General features: G+C 38.8%; 1 protein-coding gene across 4 annotated transcripts in view; it reads left to right on the plus strand.

Annotated features, from left to right (window-relative positions):
• The window catches only part of stxbp5a (syntaxin binding protein 5a (tomosyn)), a 232,866-nt gene extending 212,686 nt beyond the window's left edge, over positions 1-20,180 (plus strand). For all 4 annotated transcript variants that reach the window (XM_069932249.1, XM_069932252.1, XM_069932250.1 and 1 more), the window contains 6 exons: positions 2,659-2,898; positions 4,323-4,692; positions 10,830-10,995; positions 13,971-14,082; positions 16,856-17,076; positions 17,648-20,180. In XM_069932249.1, the coding sequence (XP_069788350.1) occupies positions 2,659-2,898; positions 4,323-4,692; positions 10,830-10,995; positions 13,971-14,082; positions 16,856-17,076; positions 17,648-17,689 (1,151 nt within the window). In that variant the 3' untranslated portion in view covers positions 17,690-20,180. The remainder of the gene's footprint in view (positions 1-2,658; positions 2,899-4,322; positions 4,693-10,829; positions 10,996-13,970; positions 14,083-16,855; positions 17,077-17,647) is intronic.
• Positions 20,181-22,335: the final 2,155 nt, after the last annotated feature.

The following is a 22,335-nucleotide window of genomic DNA, read 5'->3' on the forward strand; positions in this document are numbered from 1 at the left end:
CAAAGGTTTGATTAAGTGTTCAGAAGGAATCTTGAGTTTACTTGTTACACCATAATTGCAAGGTGGAGTCATTGGCCACTGATCATTTTGTATTGAGGATTGATGAAAATGTATTTGACTTGCTCCAAAGCTCTAAAGCTTTTTTATGCAAACAGCACCAAATCTCAGAGCTCAAGAGCTGGTGGTGATCTGGAGTTGGTGTACTGTCAATACGAATGTAAAAATGTGCCTTGTTTTTAGATTATATTCCAGAGAGGTCATGTCGAGAAAACAAAACAAAAGTGAATCATTGGGAGATTGCAGAGGTAAAAAATAAGGGTGCAAGAAACAAGTGGTTTTTTTTCAAGGTAATGATATGTGCCAAGTGCAGTCCTATCCATCTTAGGATGATGGTCCGAATGCCATGTTGGAAGCTGCAGACAGACTGGGAAAAATGAAGAGGGGTCGTTGAACTTTACTACAGTTATATAAAATCTTGTACAAAAGCATTTTGAGCTGGTGTGACAGTGGCAATAAAACAGGGATCAGCATTGTAGTTTGATGGTGTTACAACTACAGGGTGCATGTGCATTTTGGTCCTGTAACTACAGGGCAAGAATGTGATCTGACAATGAGGATGTACAGTAACTGCAGGGTGACAGAAGTGTGGCGGAGGAGGTGCAGCTGCAAGTTGATGGTACTTGTTTGCATAAATATCTTTCAACAATTTTTTCACTAGAGAAAGAGCTATTTTGACAATAACTTTCTATGGGGCTTTAGCAATAAAAAGTACCATACTTATGCTTGGTTTTGGAGCAGGAAGGGCTTTTTTTATGCAAGGTGAAGCATTAATTTGCATTATTCAAACTCTGTCAATGACAGAACTTGGATATGAGTCAAAGAACAAAGATCAACGGCTTGATCATCACTCGGAATAAATGAAGCCACTTAAAAACAAGGTTTGGACTGCACCTACTCTGTACATGCATAGTAAGATTGTTCTGGTAAAGTTAATAACAGGATAAAGACATTGAATCAGTATTTGATGAGCATGGATGCTCTTTTTGATTCTTAATTTTTAATCACCAATGGATCTTTCCTGCAAAATCTCCAGTAATTTCTAACGGTCATTGGGTTAAGATTAGTTTAAATTCTTGCCATTCACTTTCTGGTGCACTGAAGAAAGTAAAATTAAGCATGATCATTTACTTTCATGGGGTGCGTACCAGCTTTCTTCTGCTAGAAGGAGCTACGAATTATAAAATCAGTGTCGGTCAGGGCTTGGTGATGTTCAGGATCTATTCTCTGTCAAAGTATATCATGTTCCTTTTGTTTAAAAAAAACTGTTCAATTCAAGCAACATGTTTTTCCCCTGATATGTCAACTAATTTCTAATTATGATGAACTTTAGTTGCTTTCTAGTTAACAAGTATAGCGGATATTAGACAAGATTTATTGTCTATTGGTCCAGAGACTTGAGTTTGAATTGTACCATTAATTAAATGAAAATGAAGTAATGGAATAAAATCTAACAGTCTCATAAATGGTAACATGCAACTTTTGGATTGTCAAAATAACCCATCTGGTTCACTGGAGTCAGATGTCCTCTGAAAGACATGTGTACCCAATCTGAGTTGTCCGAAAATTCAGAGTAGCCGATGCCAGAAAGAGTTTTTAGACTGCAAACATGTAACGGCACAATCAAGGAATTTTGCAGCCACACAGGAATGCGCAGGAATTTGGAGTCAATTCCTGCACCACGATTTATCCTGCAGGACCCCTACAACTTTTTGGAGGAAGCCTGCAGTGTAAATCGTACCAGAAAAATTTGTTGTCAGTCATCCACTCTACTGCACATCCAATCACCGAACTGTTGCACTCAGGTACTTCCAGTCTAAAAAGGCACCCAGTGTGAAGACATTGCAGTCTAAAAAACATTAGAGATTCTTCTCTGCCTCTTCTGTTTGGAGGCATTAGAGTGGACAATAAATACCAACCTTAACAATAGCATCCAAATCTTTTGAAGAGATGAGAATGTTGACTGAAATTCAGTGCTTGATATGATAGTCAAGTGACTTGTATCTGCTTTGCAACTGAACAAATACCGCAGAGTTTACAAATTATCCTTAGGAGCCCTGCTTTGGCACAATCTCTAACCCTTGTGTATTAAATCACAAGGATCCCAATGCAGGCAAACACAATCCAGGTTCAGCAGGAGTTGTTTTAACCCTTAAATTGTGGAGATAGATGATGATTTAATTTGCTATCCTTCAGGCTAAAAGTAGCTAAAGCGCATATTTATAAAATAATTATTCAGTCTCAAAATTCACTGAGCAAAGACAAAAGTATATCAAATGAAGACCACATGAAATATTGAATATGTGGAGTAAAATTGCTTCCAAAATTTATGCAACCAGACACAGAGACCAAAGTTATGTTCCATTGGTTGATATATACTGCCGTAACATTTTCCTGGAAAACATGGATTAGAAGAGTCTGTTATGTTGTCATGTCAACAGATCAGCGATATGAAAGCAAAGTGGTTTTAAGTCTAAATTTGCATTATGGGAGTCCAGATGTGGACAGATAATACCAAGATCATTTAAGTTGGTACCTATCCTGATTTTAGTTCTGGTCCATATCAATAATGGCTTTTTATTTCTCCTGTTTCAAAATTAGATGTGAGAGACAACTCTTTCAGCCGTTCCCGCAGTTCCAGTGTTACCAGCATTGACAAGGAGTCCCGGGAGGCCATCACTGCTCTTCATTTCTCTGAGACATATACGCGAAAGGCAGACACGTGCACCTCTCCATGTTTGTGGGTTGGGACGACACTTGGCACTGTACTGGTCATAGTACTGAATCTGCCACCTGGAGGAGAACAAAGACTTACCCAACCAGTCATTGTGTCTCCTAGTGGTAAGAGCATAGGGTCAAACATATTCCAAATATATTTGTAATGTCATGAAGAGAAGAATTAAAATAGTATTATGCTCTAATGAGGTATTTGGAGACATTTTGTTGTTTTAAAATTATTTTTAAAAATTGATTGGGTGCGATAAAGGTGGTCAGAATGCAGAACTGAATGTCCTTTTACTATGCTATAAATTTCATGTAAATAGGACTCATTTTGGAGAATGTTCTGAAACCTAAGTTTACAGAAAGTCTACGCATATAAATTTTTTAATCTTTGCTGATTCAGATATGCAATGATCTCATTTAGAGAGGCGCATTAGACTCTTGTCTTTATGCCAGACATCACAAAACTCGATCCAGTCTGCCTCGCTGCATTTGGCCAGTATTCTTCATTCCCTTCCCAATTGTTCTCAGAGATTTCAATTGTTATCATTCTAAGCACCCAAAAATCTGCTATTTTCTGACTTGCTTTTCTCTTTGAGTTTCATATTCTTCCAGATTCTTCAATCTGCCATTCACCTGCCATAATTAAGTCGCCTGAGGTCATTTCTTCCAACAACCATTCCCGTGTATGACATAACAGCAGAGTTTTAACAATTATGTATTTATCTTACCTTTCACATTTTTAAAACAATTTTACACAAATGTGTATTGTTAAACCATTTGCCTCCTAGTTTGTGAATGCAGTAAAAGACTAAGCTGATAAACCAAACAAGCCTCTTCCACCATTCAGTTAGATAATGGAAAATTAATTGTATTCACCAATCTTGATTCCATCATCCATTTATCCTTTCCTATCAGTGTTTAGCATCATCAGCTGATACATTGTTCGGATTGTACAATCACTTCCAACCTGCATTCTAACAACTGGGACATTAAAGGGCATTCAATGATGTAATTAATTGCTACCACCACCTTCCTCCCTGAAATACGTGCAGAAAACAAATTGCTGCTGGCAATATATCAACGTATTTGGCATGTTTTGATAAATTATGGATTCCATTCATTCTGAGAAGTTGCATTCCATTGATAAACCATGTTCTCTCAAATCATTATCAGTTTCCCAAAACGTATATGATAGATTGGATATCATTTTCCTAATTGCTTTTTTTTTGTTGCAGGAAGAGCTCTGACTTTGCATTTCTTTCTATGGAAGGGGGGGTTGGAATTAGGAAGCTGCTTTAGCTTCATGACCTTTTGTCATTTTGAAATATTCACCCTACCTTCCTGCAGGTTCCTCTTGGGTTGCTGTCCATTTCTAGCATTTCCAACATTTGCAGTATTTTAGTTTTTCTGATGCAATATCATATTGCTTGTTTAATGGAAGCGAGATAGCTTTTACTTAAGTACAGTTACAATTATGCTATGTTCTTTGCAGAGTTTGTGGCCCTTAATGCAATTTGAGCGTAATGTTGTACCTTGTACAGGGACGATCTTGAGATTAAAAGGAGCAATTTTGCAAATGGCATTCTTGGACACAACAGGAAGTCTCATCCATCCAGCACATGAACCTTGGAAAGAACCAAATGTTCAGGAGGAGAAAGATGAGAAAGATAAATGTCGGAAACTGAGACCTGTATCTGTGTCCCCCTCATCCTCTCAGGAGATGTGTGAAACCCAATATGCAGTGATATGTTCAGAAAAACAGGCAAAAGTTATCTCACTGCCATCTCAAAACTGTGTTTATAAACACAACATAACTGAAACATCGTTTGTGCTTCGTGCTGATATTGTGGGACTGAATGGGAGCATCTGCCTTGCATGCTTCTGTGCCAATGGACATATCATGACTTTCAGGTAATTGAAATTGCGTTAATGGGGTATTAAACTGATTGTATCTGAATGCATCATTGTGTCCACAATGTACAAACTAATGATGTGGGTACTTTTGAAAGTATGTCAAAAACATTTTTAGGGCTTTTTGTTAGGAAGGATTGGTAGCCATTACAAATTTGATTTGAAAGGTTTTTTTAAGTTTTGACCTTGATTTAACTCTAATCATCTGCCCTACTCTTGTTCCTAAATTAGCAGATTGTGACTTCAATCACTGCTCTGGTTTCTTAACCATGTTCTGAATTGTGATATATGACATTCATTGTACATATCCTGTGTTGCTTATTAATCAACAAGTAACATCCTCAAAACAGATTACATGTTTGTGGGACTTTGCAGTGAATAAGACAGTCATTTCAATTAGTGAAAAGCAATTGCAAACAGATGGTCTGAGGGACTTAATAAAAGCAGCTTTTTTTTCTTCCTCGGTAACCAAACAAGTGATACCAATGTCTTCATGAATATCTAATCGTCATATAGCATAGAATTGGGACCTTCAGCACAACTAGTCCATGCCAGCCAAGCTGGTTTTCTGGGCAAATCCAATTCATTGACATTTGGTCCATATCCCTCTCAGCCCCTTCTATCCATAAATCTGTCCAAATATCTTTTGAAAGTTGTTATTGGACCCGATGCTACAGATTCCTCAAGCAGCTCGTTTCAGATAGGGGGCCACCCCATGCATGAAAAAAATCCCTCCGGTCTCTCTGAAATCTTTCCCCTCTTAAACCTATATCCTCTTGTTATAGAAAATTTGAAGTATACAAGAGATGTAGTTTGTACTCCAGCTCTTGCTGCTCTCTGGGTAAATTTTTTTAAATCGCAACATAGAAGAGAGTCTTTTGTTCCATTTTGCTGTAGTTATTGTCTCAAAACTATAGCTTCTCAAACCAGTGCTTATTCATATTTTACCTGTTCACTTTTAAACTAACTTTCCAGGAACTTTTCAATATTTTCTCAATATTAAAGTAAAGATAAATATTAAATAAAAACAGTTTGCATTTGATAAAATACTGCCAACTCCTTACTTTGTAGAAACTCTACATTTATGACCTGTCTCCCATATGTATAAAGTGGTGGCATACTTGAGTTATTTATTTGGTACAAATCCCAATCAACATCCTGATCCTCTGAGCACTTCTCTTCCCATTTCCATCAGAGTGTGGACCTATGAGGGCCCTCCTCATCCCTCCTACTCCAAACTGAAGGCCATGTTCCATCTCCAAACACTCAAGAAAGCATCACTGCCACCTGCCAGACTTCACAGCCTGGTGCTACCCTGCAGTGATCTGTATAGTTGCCATGTGGTCTTGTTGCTTGTGAATCAATAGCTTATTTTTAAGGTAGCCTCAAAGAAACACAGTTCATATAAACCTGTGTACATTTGTCTTTATTGTGAATTATATAGTTCCAGATTTTCAGAAGCTTAAGCTAAACAATTGTAATAAAATGATGGACCAATGAATATGTCACAAAAATCGAATGCTGTTTATGTAATAGCTTGGTAATTGATTAGTATAGTAGCTTTTTTAAAAAAAATTGCAAAGCTCTATTAGAACTAGTTTTTATTGTTCAAGTACTGGGCAATGCTGCCTGAATTGTTAATATTTTATTGAATTTGAAGATACAATTACTTTATGGTGAGATCAACCCCTCTACATTTTTTAATCTCTTTCATGGATACCCATCAAGGTACCAGGTCAGAGGTACTTGTACAGAGGTAGGTGTGTGAGCTTTATAACAGTGAGGTAAGGTGGTGTAATATTGTCTGCAACATTATTCTTTTAAGAAAAGGCAACCTGGAATTTGACGACACCCATGAATGGAATATCAGATGTAATTTGCTCTGTAATCCTTGGGTGTAGGTTTACCAATGTACTGAGAGTGTCTGCGATTGTTAAAAGGGCGAGCTAAGGCTGATGCTTCAAAGCTTACTAGCAATGGTAGGGTACAGAGAACCAAAGGAGTTCATGAAGGTGTTTAGAATTGGAACGATGCTGAATAAATCTGTGTTCATAATTGCTTTTCATTTGATATGTACAATATTGTGAATTATGAAGTGGATCTGGTTGGCTTTCTTTTCCCTGTGTTGTAAACTTGTGAAAATGCAGTGCAAAGATACTTTTGACCAAATACCATGAAACAAAACAAAAAAGATGCTCAAACACTCCGAAATTCATGTGTTGCCAATTGAGAGAATTCTCTTTGTTCTCCACCTTTCTTTTGCTTCAAAATTGGGTGGTTGTTTTCTGTCTCTGGGGCTAATGTTTCAAATCATTAAACTTCCATCAATTGAGTGACTAAATTCTTAGTTCTTTAGAATAGTCAGGAAAAGTACACTGGGACAAATTCCATCCTGTACTCTAATCTTAGGATATAGGCCAGTGGTTTTCAAACTGCCCCCCTAAACTCACATTCCACCTTAAGCAATGCCCATACCACAAGTGCTCTGTGATTAGTAAGTGAATGCTTCGGGTGGTATGTGAGTGGGAAGGGAAGGTTGAGAACCACTGCTATGGGCCCAATTGTTACTTAAATATTTTGCTTGAGAAAAATTGTCATTGGCCCATTTCCTTTGCACATAACGACTCAGTTAGGTACAATTAAATTTTCACACTTGTTCTTTCCACTCATATACTACCTTAAGCAATCCCTTATTAGAGCACTTATGGCATTGGGATTGCTTAAGGTGGGATGTGAGTTTAGGGGGGCAATTTGAAAACCACAACCCATGAGTAGAGTGATCCCATTAGGTCCATTCTCTGCTTCTCGATTAGAAGCCTGACAACTTGTGTCCCTTCCTTTTGCCATTTAGCTGCACTTGGCTTAAATTGTAATCAGCCTATCTGCATATCTTTGGTATGTGGGAGAAAACTGGAGCATTTGCACCTTATTTCATAGACTCATATTGCATATTTGAATGAGCACTGCCACATTCTGACCTGCTGGGATTTTTCAGGATTGTTTTATTTGAGATTTCCAGCAACTGTTGTGTTCTGTACCTCAGTTCCATCACTTTTTCCTCATCTTCCCTTTTATCTCTCTGTTTTTAGTTCTTCCAAACAGATGCTCTTGAATCAAACCTCTCTCAGCCAATGCCAATCTGCTATCTGTTTTCTTGTAGTTTCAGTGCTGGCAGGCAAATCCCCTTTATCTTTTGCACCATTCCCCCTTTTTTGGCAACATAAAACGTCTGTTTTCAAACTTTTTCCAGTTGTGAGAAAATTCATTGAGATGACATGTTGACTCTTTTTGATTCTTTCTCCACAGATGTGAATGATTTACTTCATTTTTACCTCAAACTTTGTTTCCTTTACCCAGTCTTTGTTTTCTTTGCCTTCCAAACTCATTTATTGATTCCTGACTTTCCTCTGCAAATTTTGCCTCTCCTTTCAGGAGCTGCAGTCCTGTCCTTGCCTCCTCTCCCCAACAGCACTTCTAACCTCTCAGTCAATATGTTTTTTTATTTATTTAGACATACAGCACAGAAACAGGCCATTTTGGCCCATGTGTCCATGCCACCCAATTTACGCCCAATTAACCTACACCCCTGGTATGTTTCAAATAGTAGGAGACTGAAAGGCTCAAGGAAAACCCATGCAGTCAGTGCAGGTTTTGAACCCCTGCCCGATCGCTGGCACTGTAAAGGTGTTGCACTAACCGTTACACCAACCATGTCACCTCATTGGGTTCTGTTGAGATGCAATCCAGTCATTCCATATTCTCAGAACCAGACGGTGCTCAGGAATCAAAAGCTTTTGCTCTTTCACCTTCAGGCTACTTTTGGGATCACTGCTACATGGTATCAATACTCATGCTCTCTGAGTTCTTGCTTTTTAATCTCATTCCTGGTTTCCTCTAATCAACCTGGATGGATTTGCTTCTCTGTGGTAGATGCGATGATCTCTGGCTGTTCACCAGTGATCTTGCTCACCCAACTCCTTGACCTGGCCACTATGGAAGCAACATATTACTCTGAATTGCATCTTCAACTTTTGTTTCTCCTCTCTATGTGGCTGGAGAGTTGTTTCCACCTTTGTCCTGCTAATCAATTTCACATGGTACCACAGGCATGACTGTGGCTAGAATCCCTTGCTGAGCCAAAGTTTTCTCCAAAAGTGAGTGAAAATTGTCTTTGACCCTGATGCACTCGGTGGCAACTGTTAGAGTCTTAAACTTTTATAAGCTTTAAAAAAAAAATCTGTCCATGGCCTACTATACTGCCAAGTTGAGGCCACTCGCAAATTGAAGGAACCATACCTTTTATTTTGTCTCAGCAGCCTTCATCATAAGGGCATCAATATTGTCCTCCAATTTTCAGTAACCTTCCCCCTTGTTTTCTCAAACATCCCACCATCTCCACCCCAGCCTCCCCCTGTCTCTCTGGCCCCATTCCTTCTTTCTCTTTCCCCTCTCCAGATCTCTCTACCTGCCCGTTACTTTCCTTTCTCCAGCTCCCCACACCCTTCCTTTCTTCTATCAGACGATATCTTCCTCTGCATCATCCTCCTAGCTTTTTTTCCATTTCTTCCCCCTCCCATCTGTATTCACCTGTATTGTGCCATTCTGTTCTCTTCCCCCCACCCCATCCTTTTATTTTGGCATTGCCCAGTTCACACTCTTCCAGATGAAGGTTCAGCTATCTTTCATGGATGCTGCTTGACCCACTGAATTTCTCCAGCATTTTGTGTCTTTATTTAGAGCCAAAAAAATCTCCACGTTGGAGATATCAAATGCAGATTTCAGTGACCACTTTGCAGAGCACATTTTTGTTTACAAGGGAAATCCTGAGGTTTTAATTTTCTGTCGCTTTAAGTTGCCATCTTCTCTGATTTGTCTTCCTCCACTATTCCAGTGCACTCCATCATAAGATAATACTGTGCCAACTCATCTTCCAACTAGGCATATTACAGCCAACAGGTCTCAATATTGACTTGACAGCTTCAGAGAACCATTTTGTATGCAAACTGCCTTTTCTGATAAAAAGATAATTGAAAGATCATTAACCTGAAACTTTAATTCCGTTTTTATTTTTCCACAGTTGCTCCCTGACCTTCTTGATATTTTCACCATTCTCTTTCATATTTCCATCTACAGTATTCTATACTTCAAAGTTTCAGTGGTTTTTTTTGCACTTCTCTCTTCATTCATCTTCTCCAGTCTATGGTTCCTCCAGGATCAAGTTTTTACACCTCTGTTTTAGTAAATAGCACCACCCATATTATAGAATCTCTTGGTTTCCATCCTGTTGTACATATTCCCTTTATTCTTTCCACTCCTTGCCCTTCACCATAACTTAAAATGGGTTCAGGAGGGAATTAGATATATTTCTTCAGTATAAGGGTATTAAAGGTTACGAAGAGAAGGCGGGGACGGGGTACTGAACTTTAAGATCAGCCATGATCTCGTTGAATGGCGGAGCAGGCTCGAAGGGTCGAATGACCTACTCCTGCTCCTATCTTCTATGTTTAATTTTGAACTTTTTCTGGCCCTGACAAAGGTCACTGATCTGAAACATTAACTTTGCTCCTCTCTCCATAGATATTGCCTGGCTTGTTGACTGTTTTCGCATATATATGGCTTTAGTTCAGATTTCCACAATCAACAAATTATTTTGTTTTCCCTCCAGTTGCTTTTCGTAGTGTAGTCAGCCTTAAGATCGAGCTACAGTGACTAGCTCAGGGTCCAGAATATAATCTTGTGCTGTTCTGGTTGATGACACTTCCAGCACATGTATTTATCCTTGATGACAGAGATGTACTTAATTCCCTAATGTATTGAATTTGCTTTCAGTAGACAGTGGAGCTCTACAGTGCTTTTTATTATTAGAAAAAGAATTAAAATCCCAAGCGTCTCTTTCGCATCAATATTTTTGAAACACTGGGCTTATCTATTTTATTTATACATATATTTTCATGATTTAACACAGCGCCCAAATTTAGAAAACCAAGTCTGTGGAGCAGGTATGTTTGTATTGGGTAATGTATCTGGATTATAATGCACTTGCATCTTGTGAAATATTTAGTCCAGATAAATGTTTATTATGTGTATCTTATACATTCTTCCATTTTAAACTAAAATATTCTGATTTTCTTTTCAAGCTTGCCAAGTCTTAGGCCATTGCTGGATGTCAATTATCTGCCACTGACTGATATGCGAATAGCTCGTACTTTCTGTTTCACCAATAATGGCCAAGCTCTGTATCTTGTTTCCCCCACTGAGATCCAACGCATCACTTACAGTCAGGGAACATGTGAGAATTTACAGGTAAGATTCATTAAAATTTCTGTGTTTTAACACTGAAATGTCTTTACATTATAATGCTCATCTTTTTGTTCCCTCACTTGTGCACTGTTGTATCAAATAGATCAGACATGCATTAGAAGAATACTTTTTGCTATGAATTTATAAAGCACACGCACACATGCACCCCACATTTGTTCATGGATACCTACTATTTGCCCGCACAGCACTATGTTTTCTTACATAAGATGGCAAAGCCAAAGGATGTTGCTAAACAAGAAAGTCTGCATATGTTGTAATTGTAATTTAATGCACACAAGTGCTAGACAAACTCAGCAAGTCCCACAGTGTTCTTTATGTAGCAAAGATGCATAACAAATGTTTCGGGCCTGAGCCCTTCATCAAGGTATGAGGGAAAAGCTTTAAAGTGTGAAAGAGGATATTTTAGAAATCAAAATCTTCTCATAATACTTGAAAATGAGAAATTCACAAATCTCCCATTACAGAATTCTTGCTCTAGTGGGCTTGCAAGAGCAAGCAGTGGAAACCTCCATTCATGATTTCCTGTGATGCAATGTTCCCAGAATTCTGCATCTTTCCCACTCTGATCTCAGCATTGTTATCTACGTGGACCTTAAGCTCTGATTTTTTTTTTTATTGAATCAGCCTATCAAGCTCGAGGACACTTCTCAAAACTCTAGGATGAAATCTCGGTTCAATATCATGTTTCTACCTCTTGTGATATATTACTGTGTTATTGACAACATTGTGTGTTTACATAACATATTTCATGCAATAAACATCTCAATGGACATTTTAGGAATATTACTTAAAGATAATGCTCATCTCCACCAAAATTGATTATCAAAAGGTTTGTCAGAAAAGTGGCATTTAGGTGTGTATTAAATGAGCATTGCGGAGCAATCCTAAACTTGAGATCTCAGCAGTTGTCGACATGGGGTAATTAAAATCTGGGATGCATGAGACAAACTAGAGAAGCACCATTATCTCTTTAGTTTTGGGGGATAGGGGTGACAAGTTAGAGATGGATTCAACAGAAAGGATGACAGATTTAAAACCAAGGCATTTAAGCAGGAAACTAATAATGTTCAGATGGGATAGAAGTGATGGGCACAGATGACCATGCTAATCAGAATTCAGCCACCAAAGTTTCAAATAAATTCATGTGTCTGGAGGGTGGAAGCGGGAGGTCAAAATCAAGAAGTCAGAAAGACACAGATGAGGGTTTTAATGGAAAATAAACTGAACCAGGAACAGTCAGTTCTTTTTAAGAAGATGGATATTGCTTGTCTCAGTGATGGTGCACCTAAAAGTGGTCAGGAGGTTATTCTAGAGTGAACTCGTGAATGCCATGTCTTCATCATTTTTTATTGGAGAACATCTTGGTTTGTGATAAAAGAACTCAAGCAATATAGGACACCTCATCAATGTAAATACTCTGTTCTCTGTCACTAAAGTCGAGCAGGTGAAGTGGTTCATAGAAATTTCAGTCCACAAAGATGTCCCAGTTTCATGGTCTTGGCAAGAAGATGCAAGTCTGGTTTAGATGGAAGCAGTCTGCTGGACAGGCCATGTTTCTATAGAGGGCTATAGACTGGAGTTGTAGGTCAGTGACTTCATGCATTTCAAATTCAGGAGTAATAGCTAGACTTTTACATTCAGTACCTCTGAGAATTGGCAATGTTCTTTCACTTTGAATCCCAGCTGGAAAACCTTTTGTTCCAGTATTAGATGATCTACCACTGTGCTGATGTAATATAACTTTTTTTACTAAAACATGTCAATTAATCTTTTTACAAGATATTCTTCATAGTTTCTGTTTCCCAAAGTGGTACTTTCAATCCATTTAATGCTTTTGTTAACAATCATTGATATGATCACGGATCATGGATTCGTCAAATTCTCTTTAATTTGGAAGTCTACACTTGACCAACATACAATGCAAGTACCATTGAATGGCACAGATTCTACCCATGGTACACATCCCAAACACCAGGCACTGTGAAATAAAAGCACAGAATGATGGAAATACTCCATGTGTCTGGCATCGTCTGCAGAGAGAAAAACAGACTTGAAACTTCAGGTTGATGACCCCTGTTCAGAAGAAGGATTGTCGCCCTGAAGAGTTCACTCTTTATCTCAAATGCTGTCTGACCTGCCAGCTTTTTCCAACATTTTCAATGTCACATTTACAGCATCTGCAGTTAATTTAACTTAAAAATGCCACATGTTATCATTGGATAACTCTTAATCTGATCAGATTTGTTGACTTGGCTCTCAAATGGGCAAATGGAAGGCACATAGAATCCCAACTGAAAGTTTTTAAAAACATCATTATGCCTGGTAACTTGGAGCTTCCATTCAGCAAATTCTTCTGCTCTAATCTTCTGATGACGTTCAGAGCTTCTATCTGCCTCACACCCATTATTATTTGGGTATGGTGTAAACTTTACAGAGATCTTGTACTATTCAGAGGCATGCCAAACTCTGTCTGCTGTCGCAGGGTTTTAGGACAATCTAGACCTTGCACTGCATTGATGGTGATTGGCAACTGTCCTTACCGCACAATGCAGTAGTGATGTTCAGGGACAATCCAATTCTTGCACTGCATTAATAGTTTTCAGTGGCCAAGCACCCACTCTTCTCATGGTATTGACCTGTTCGATTGAAACTTTGCATGGCAGAAATTGTTTTAGGGGACTAGGTTCAAAGTTGTGTTGCATTAATAATGTTCAGAGATTTTAACCAAACTTTGCTATGCATTTATTTAGCTTCAGATACTTCAAGGTGCCATACACCACTTTAAAAAAAACAAGGCCATGTTTAAATGTGAGAGAAAAGAGCACTTTGCCATTGTGGCAAGTCTCTTCACTAATAAAGACTCATATAACGTTAACGGTTAGGAATGTAATATTCTATCTCCACTGCAGGTGGTTGTCTTGTAAAATTAAATTCTATTACATTATTTTTTCTTCTAGGAAATGCTGGGAGAACTGTTTACTCCTGTGGAAACACCAGAGGCTCCAAATAGGGGGTTCTTTAAAGGGTTGTTTGGTGGTGGTGCCCAGTCACTGGACAGGGAAGAGCTTTGTAAGTATAATGGCATGATGACAGTGCCCAAAAATCTTAGTCCTTGGGTTTGTGCTGTCTGTTGGATTGTCTAAGGCTTAGGTGATCTCCTTCTTTCAAGCAAGGAGAAATGGGATCCAAGTTTACTGCTGGCTCCCTACTTCTGTCCAAAGGTTTTATTGCAGATAAACAAGAAGAATCAAAGGTAAAATGGTTCAATACCATAAGAGTTGTGCATAAAGTAAGTTATTATTCTGATTTATAAACTTAATTCAGCTTGAATTCTTGCAATAGGCTCTGTGTCTAAGCTCAAGGAGACGATCAGTAAAGATTATTGGAGTATAATTGTATGGCTGAGTGCATGTAACATTGCAGTGGTAGGATAAGGGTGGAAGAAATGTGAGCAGGAATAGCCATACAACCCCTCAATCCTTGCTCTAGTTTTCAAGCAAATCGTGGCGGATCTGATTATGGCCTCAAATCCACCTCCCTGCCTATTCCCCGCAATCCTTAACTCCTCTATAGTCCAAAGGCATGTGTCCCTTATCTTTGAACATCAATAAACATTCAGCCAGGAGTGGATAATTCGAAATTTTCACAACTCACATGGAGGAAATTCTCCATCTTAAATTGGTGTCGCCTGCTGAAATGGTGCCCCTGGATTTAAATTCTCCAACAAGAAGAAACATTGCAGCATCTATTCAGTCAGACATCTGTAGCATCTTGCATGCTTCATTAAGATCACCTCTCATTATTCTTAACTCCGATGATTATAGTTCTAGCCTCCTTAATTTTTCCTCATAAAGACATCATTACTCGCAGCTATTTTCTGTACTATCTCCACTGCAAGTGCAATCCTCCTTGAGAAAACCACAATGAGCTTCAGTTTATTGTTTACATTATACCTGATACAGTGAGAGGGTTTCATTTTGTGAGCAATTCAGCAGGTCAACTCTGATGTTCATACAGCTGTACAAAGTAGAAGAACAACTACAGAGGATTGAGTTGCATTGAAAAGATAGCTTGGATATTTGCCAAGAAGATGCTAGGGAGGGGAGACTTGAAACCATTCAATTTCATCCTCACCCCAGCCTGTCTCCACCATTTTCATGGCTGGTGGCTGGAGTCAGTAGTTGGATATGGTGGCTGCCACAAGTAAATTGGTGAGTCTTATTGAGTCTGTGGCTTGGATTGCACCTTCAGGTGCTCCATTGGTCATGCGGGGGTGGGGGGGGGGGGGTGGTCAGCTGCCAGGAGGCCACATTGCCTCAGTGATTGCAGCATTAGTCAATTCCAGGAGGCACCATCTTTCAATGGTCTCAGGGTTGCATCAAGTCCACAGGGGTTGGTTGTGCCTGCAGTGTAAGTGGGGGATAGGTCTCCATTAGTTTTTAAGAGGGAGTCTGTGTGGTCAGTGGTTGATGATGGAAGCAGAAACAGCGAGCTGAGTGCAATGCCCAGATCTCCATGAGATCTGCAACTTTAGTTGGGTCGGGTTGTTTGCAAAGTTGGTTGTAAAGTCATTCCTGGAGGATTTCCAAACCTGAAAGAAGATTACAAAGAGATATTTGTGATGTAGAAAGTATAAGAAATCAGGGAAAGCAGAGGGGAACAATTGAATTTTCTGTTGAGAGAAGTACTTGAATCAGCCAGCAAAATTTCATCCCTCTTCGCTGGCACCATGTGATCCAAATGCAGCTCTTCAGGAGAGGTTTCACCGAAACCCTGTTTGGTTATAGTGATACTTTATAACTTGCACACCCCATGCCTGATTAACTCCATTACAGATCTTCACACTTTGCTTTTCCACCTATCTTTTTTTGATCACTGAATTTTGCCAAAGTACGCTGGATCCCTTTGTCTTGGTCATTAACAAAAATTGTAAATCACTGAGGTAGCAGCACTGATCTCTATGATGCCCAATTCCTGGAGCTGATGTATTACATTTTGATTTGACAGCATATTGTCTCATTCAATGTGTTCCATGAGGTGAGTCATCTGTCAACTGGAAATGTTGCCCTTAAGAAGTGTTGTGTTGATTTTTCTAAGATCCGAATGGCAGCCATATGATGTGGACCACATGTTCTGAGTTGGAACCTCATGGCTTAAACATTGGAAATGGAAACTAAATTCAAATCTATTGTCACAAATATCAAGGTGCAGTGAGAAAGTTTGTTTTGTGAGCAGTTTCAGCTCATCAATCCATGCATCTTCTTTCTTTGGCTTGGCTTCGCGGACGAAGATTTATGGAGGGGTAAATGTCCACGTCAGCTGCAGGCTCGTTTGTGGCTGACAAGTCCGACGCGGGACAGGCAGACGCGGTTGCAAGGGAAAAGTGGTGGGTTGGGGTTGGGTGTTGGGTTTTTCCTCCTTTGTCTCTTGTCAGTGAGGTGGGCTTTGCGGTCTTCTTCAAAGGAGGTTGCTGCCCGCCGAACTGTGAGGCGCCAAGATGCACGGTTTGAGGCGATATCAGCCCACTGGCGGTGGTCAATCAGAGTTATGGAGAGATATCAGTTTGTACAGAGCAAAAGCAACATTATTTTACAAGTGAGGTTCAGGAATCTGACAAAGGAGGGAATAAAACACAATCCTATTTCATCCTCCATCACTAATGGCTGGTTAGTGGATAGATCCACTTATATGTTGAACTAGTCTCTAGATATAATTTTTTGTATGATAACATTTAATTTCTGAACATAACATTACAATTGTCAAAGCACATGTAATTAATTTGATCTTGGGATCATATCAAATTCCTCTTCTAAATTGTGTGTTTTTTTTCCTGTTACATCAGTTGGTGAATCTGCAGCAGGGAAAGCCTCAAGGAGCTTGGCCCAGCATATCCCAGGGACTGGTGGAATAGAAGGGGTTAAAGGAGCAGCATCAGGTGTTGCAGGGGAGCTGGCTCGGGCCAGGATAGCACTTGATGAAAGAGGGCAGAAACTGAGCGAGTTGGAAGAGCGAACGGCGGCCTTGTTATACAGTGCCGATACATTCTCCAAACATGCTCATGAGGTAAGGTTTGTTCATCGGTAGCAAGACATCTCACAACCCATTCCAAACTCCAAACCTTTCCTTCCTGTTTCTGTGAATATAATGATTATATTGTTTCACAGGAAGAGAGCAAATAGCTTCCCGGCTTCATTGTCTCCATCAGTAATCACACTTTGCTGTTGTTTGAACTTCTAGTTTTAAATTGGAACATTCCCAGAACAATGTAGTATTAGAAAGCTGAATTATCTATCACAAGGTAATCATTAGGATTGTTGTGTTTCACTTAGGAATTTTTTTTAAAGTATACTTTTGAGAAAAGGAATTGATTTTTGTCGTAAATGGAGCAGAAGTATGCCACCTATTCTGCCTCCCACCCACTATTGTTCTTACAAGTTGCAAGGAGTAATTGTAAGGCATCACCGAACACAAAGAAAGACAAGGAAGGATAAAGAACACAGAGGGGAAGCTGTTGATGTGGCTCTACAGCGGTTTAAGATCATGGTCAGAAGAAAACCTGTTTGCCCACAAGTTTAAATTAAGTGATTGAAAGTCTCGGAAGATCCTGAAGAAGTGTTTTATGTTTTCTTTTCAGATGATGTTAAAGTGCAAAGATAAGAAGTGGTACCAGTTCTGAACACCTTGATCCAATGTTACAGTACTTCAATACTTCAGCTGGGAGGAAGTTATCCACAGATGATTCTCCCTCTTCATTTATTTCTGCAGGACAGGAGGTTCATCTTTGAGTATTGCTGTTCCCTAAGCACAACTCATAAACTCTTTTCCTCAGTCACATTGCTTTAAACTGAGGAGGAAACTGAAAACTTGCAACCTGAAGATGTTTTCTACTGTAGCTGTGGGTTGGTGCACAGTGTGGGACCTGAGCAGGGAACAAGGGGCAGTGCTGGGTTTTATGTGTTACTTCACATGCCAAATGTTTTGTGCTATTGTCTCTGGCAGTGTTTCACCCATAAAACTATAAATGTAAAACTGCATTCACTCCAGATGCCAGCAAATGCAAAACAAGAGGATAAATACGTGTAGCAAAGTATTGCATTGAGCATCCAATGAATGTTTTATTTCTTGTTCAAGACATTAATTTGCACATTATTAGTTTTTGTTCTGAGCTGGTTGGGTGAGAACAGTTTGCGATTTGTGTCCAATTCTAATCGGATAATACTTGTCTGTCTCATGATTTGGGTAATGATGTGTCCACTGGGTGGATGCAGTGAGTTTGGATATTGTATTGTGGACAGTGCTAATTGGTTGATTCTGATTTGTGTCTGGCAATAATGGATGATGTCAATTTCCATCTAATACTAGTTGAATGTATGACATTTGGGGTCTATTTTTGTCTTAGCTGATCAATTTAGTTGATTATGGATTCATTTCATGCAGAGGTTACCTGTGATGATACTCATTCAAAAATATTTTGTATTTAGGTTTTATTATGTAGCCCCCACTACTGTAGATAATTGTCAATAATGATAATCTTTGAGCTGCGGTACCAACTTTTTTGAAATAAATTAATCATCACTGGTTTGGGATCACAAAACAGTGATACAAAAAAGCCCTAAAATATCAATAATGGTATGATGATGTTGAATTAAATATATATAATTAACTGTGCTAACTCTCAACCCAGTTAACCAAATCTTGCTGAATGAATTGATGCCATTTGGTTGCCTTACATTGGTAAGATAGTTTGGAGGACCATGGAAGTATTTTTCTCCCCTTGTTCTTCAAGGAACAAATACCAGACAACAACAACAAGCTATTTTCCTGACAGAAATAGAGTTGAAACCAAAGGGAAGAAGATGGCATGTTGGCATTGTTCATGGAATAGGAGTAAGAGCATAATTGGGCTGAGTTGATGACAAATGACACTGCAGTGGAACATTTAAGTTTCCTTTTGAAAAATACTTCATGCCACTGTAGATGTACAAAAGCCGACACAGATAGAAATTGAACATTTTTATGAAGGTCACCTGCCAACCTAGTTGGACCTGATTCCTGGTCATAGTCATGTATATTATTGATGTGTTGTTGCCTTCAATGTTGCAGTTCAAGATGGTACTTTGTGCAAGACTGGGATGCTTATATGAGAAGATTAAATGGAATGTACCTGAAAAGGCTGGTTACAACTATGCTTCTCCCATCTGTTTTTGAACATTTGTACATATTCACCTCTTGCATTTACTTTGCTTCAGATGCAGCTTGTGTGATGTCAGCAGCTTTCCCCGTCATAACCATTGTCCATGTTCATCTGGGTCTTGTGAGGGAAAGTGAAAGCTGAGAAAGAAAGACGCTGGCTTCCACAAAAACAACCGTTCATTTAACAATAAAGCCTGAATTGGGTACAGTTGGAGTCCCACTGTCGTAGGTGCCCACTCAGTAGAACTTTTCCTAACAACCCTCAGCAGCCACAGAGTGCAGATGAACACAGCAAATCACTCTGCTTTCAAATTGTAGGCAATTAGAAATTCACATGAGTTTGTTTCATGATGAAATTTTAATCTGCAGTCAATATAAAATGTTGATTGCCAAGAGCAAGATTGCTCAGGACAGAAATGTTTACTTATGTTATCATTTATTGCCATATGCTTCTCGTGTTCAGATCTTTTGAGGTTTACTTTAGATGTCATTTTCATACCCTTTTGTTTGCATTGTCTGTGTTTTAAGTATCTCATTGAAATCTGGAGCACCTCTTTCTGTCTGCTGCCTGGATTGTCCCCTCCACTGATTATGATGGCACAATGCTCCGAACAAGTGGAGTTGTACGTGTGCAAGGGTCTTTATCCTCTTGATTAGCATTTCAGGATTTCTTTAATGAAACAAATTTCTTTTCAGCATATTTGAAAATATATAAATATGAAGTATAAGTGTTGAGAAATATATTTCCTTAAACATGTTTTCAGTGTAGGGTCTGTACTTCATTTCCCTGATCTTTCGATGGAAGTGCACGAAATTTACTGCTGTTTGTGTGTTACCCGTGATGTGCATCAAGTCTCTGAGTGTTCTGTTAAATTAAAAGCTAATGAAGTTGAATTTGCTGAGTACTTCTGCCAAATTGTACTGTTTTTTCCTGAAAATTGTTTTTCTAAAAAAAAATTAAAATATCCAATCTAGCTGACAAATCTGAAAGTGTTTGTTTCCAAAGCACTTGATTCATAATGTATGGTACAGCCACAAGCCTAGATTTGACTTTCAATCTGCACTACCTTTAAATTACCTTCTCAACCCCTCTAGTATTCCTTCAGTTGCATGTTACAGTGCCACAACCCATTCTCGAGAGTCTTCTGATTTTACACCTTCTGGAATAATTGTATTTCTTCTGAATTTTTGTATGTTTCTTTTACAATATGAGTTTTACAGGATCATTCAAAGGGCACAGCAGTCAGTGCTGGCTTGGTAATAAATGTAGACCAGACCATTTGAGATCAGAGACCCTTCCCTGAAAGAGGTAATTGAACAACTTAAATTTATGACAGCAGACCACAATAACCAAACCTTGAGAAACAGTAGAACATAAGCACTACAAGGCGTTTGGCTCTAACCACTTACTTTACTGTTCACTAGGATCATGGCTGGGCATGTATTTCAAAACTATATTTTCATTGTTTCCTTGCATATCTTGATGTCTTTTGCATCCAATAATGTTTGTCTCCAAAATACCCAGTGACTTGGCCTCTACACTGTTCTGCTTTAAAGTACTCTACAGATTCACCACCCTCTGAGTGAGGAATTTCTTAACCCAAAGAAAATATCATAGAAGAGATAAAATTGTTTTTTTTTGCATTTATTTATCTTTTCTTTGAATGTCTAAGCACAAATTTTCTCATTCCTAATTTCCTTTGGTTCCAGAGCATATATGGAAAATTACTTTTCTATGAAGACAGATCCAAAGAATTTATTGTTTTGCTCAGACATTTGCCTGTTCCTCATTTAGGATTCTCCAATTTCTGACTCTGGGAATATACAGAAACACAATTTCACTGATCTCTTCATTATAATTAAAGAAGCAAACTTCAATGCCTCAGGCTCGCCTGTCAAATCCCTACCCAAGTGTTTCATCTGTCTCAACGGCATATTTTGTTGTCCCCAGTCTCTTTAATAAGACCATGACCTGTAAATTGCCAGCCAAAAGCAATGACAATAACATTCAAATATTGTGGGATTATATCAGAAGCTATATCTATTTCATATATGTTTAAAATTGTGAGATTCAAATCTTGATGAACTGATCATCACTATCTGTGATTAGTGGTATTTATTTTTACAGAAATCAATTAAGTGGTTCAATGTACAATGGTCATAGGATAGACATGTTTCTGTCAGAAAGTCTGAAACCCATCAGCGCAGCATGACTGCGAGTCATTGAGTTGGACAGCACAGTTATTGACCCCTTGCCCCACCATATCTTTTTGCCCATTACACTAATCCCATTTGTCTGCATTAGGACTGCGTCCTTCAATATCTTGTCCAGTTAAATGCCTGCCAAAATGTTGCTTTAATGTAGTATTGTATCTGACTTCACCATCTCTTCTGTCAGCGAGTTCCAGATATTAATCACTCAATATATAAAAATAAAACTTCTCAGAACCTCTTCAAAATTCATTCATCTCAGTTGAAACCTGTCCTCTTGTGTGTGATACACATTCCATGGCAAAACAAAAACTCTATCTCTGGCTCTTATAATCAGATAGATCCCCTTTCATCCAGGGAAAACAAGTCCAGCCTAATTACTCTCTTTTAAAATAACTCCTCCAATCCAGATAACATCCTGGAATATATTCTCTCCACTCCCTCTATTGTAACCACGTCCTTCCTATAGTGTGGCAACCAGAACCACACAAGTACATTGCAAACATGGTAAAACCAGTATTTTGTAAAGATCCATCCAAGTATTTACATCCTGTGCCCTGACCTTAGAGAACAATTGTGCCATATGCCGCTTTCACTCTAATTACCTGTACTGCCACTCTCAAGGAAGTATGGACTTGACCCCAAGGTCCCTCTGTTCAGCAACATTCCTTGTGCCCTCCCACGTTATATGTACAAACCTCATCTGACTTCCCAAAATGCACTTATCAAGATTAAATTCTGTCTGCCAACTTTCTATCTCCCTACATCCCACTTCTGCCTTCAACAGCCTTTCTCACTACCCACAACATCACCAACCTTTGTGCCATCTACAGACTTGCTCATCAGATCTCCTTTTCCCATGTAAGTTAAATACATCACAAACAAGTGTTGCTGACTTGCAATCAGAAAAGCATTCTA

The sequence above is a fragment of the Narcine bancroftii genome, chromosome 4 (genome assembly GCF_036971445.1).
Source record: "Narcine bancroftii isolate sNarBan1 chromosome 4, sNarBan1.hap1, whole genome shotgun sequence".
Taxonomy (NCBI): Eukaryota; Metazoa; Chordata; class Chondrichthyes; order Torpediniformes; family Narcinidae; genus Narcine; species Narcine bancroftii.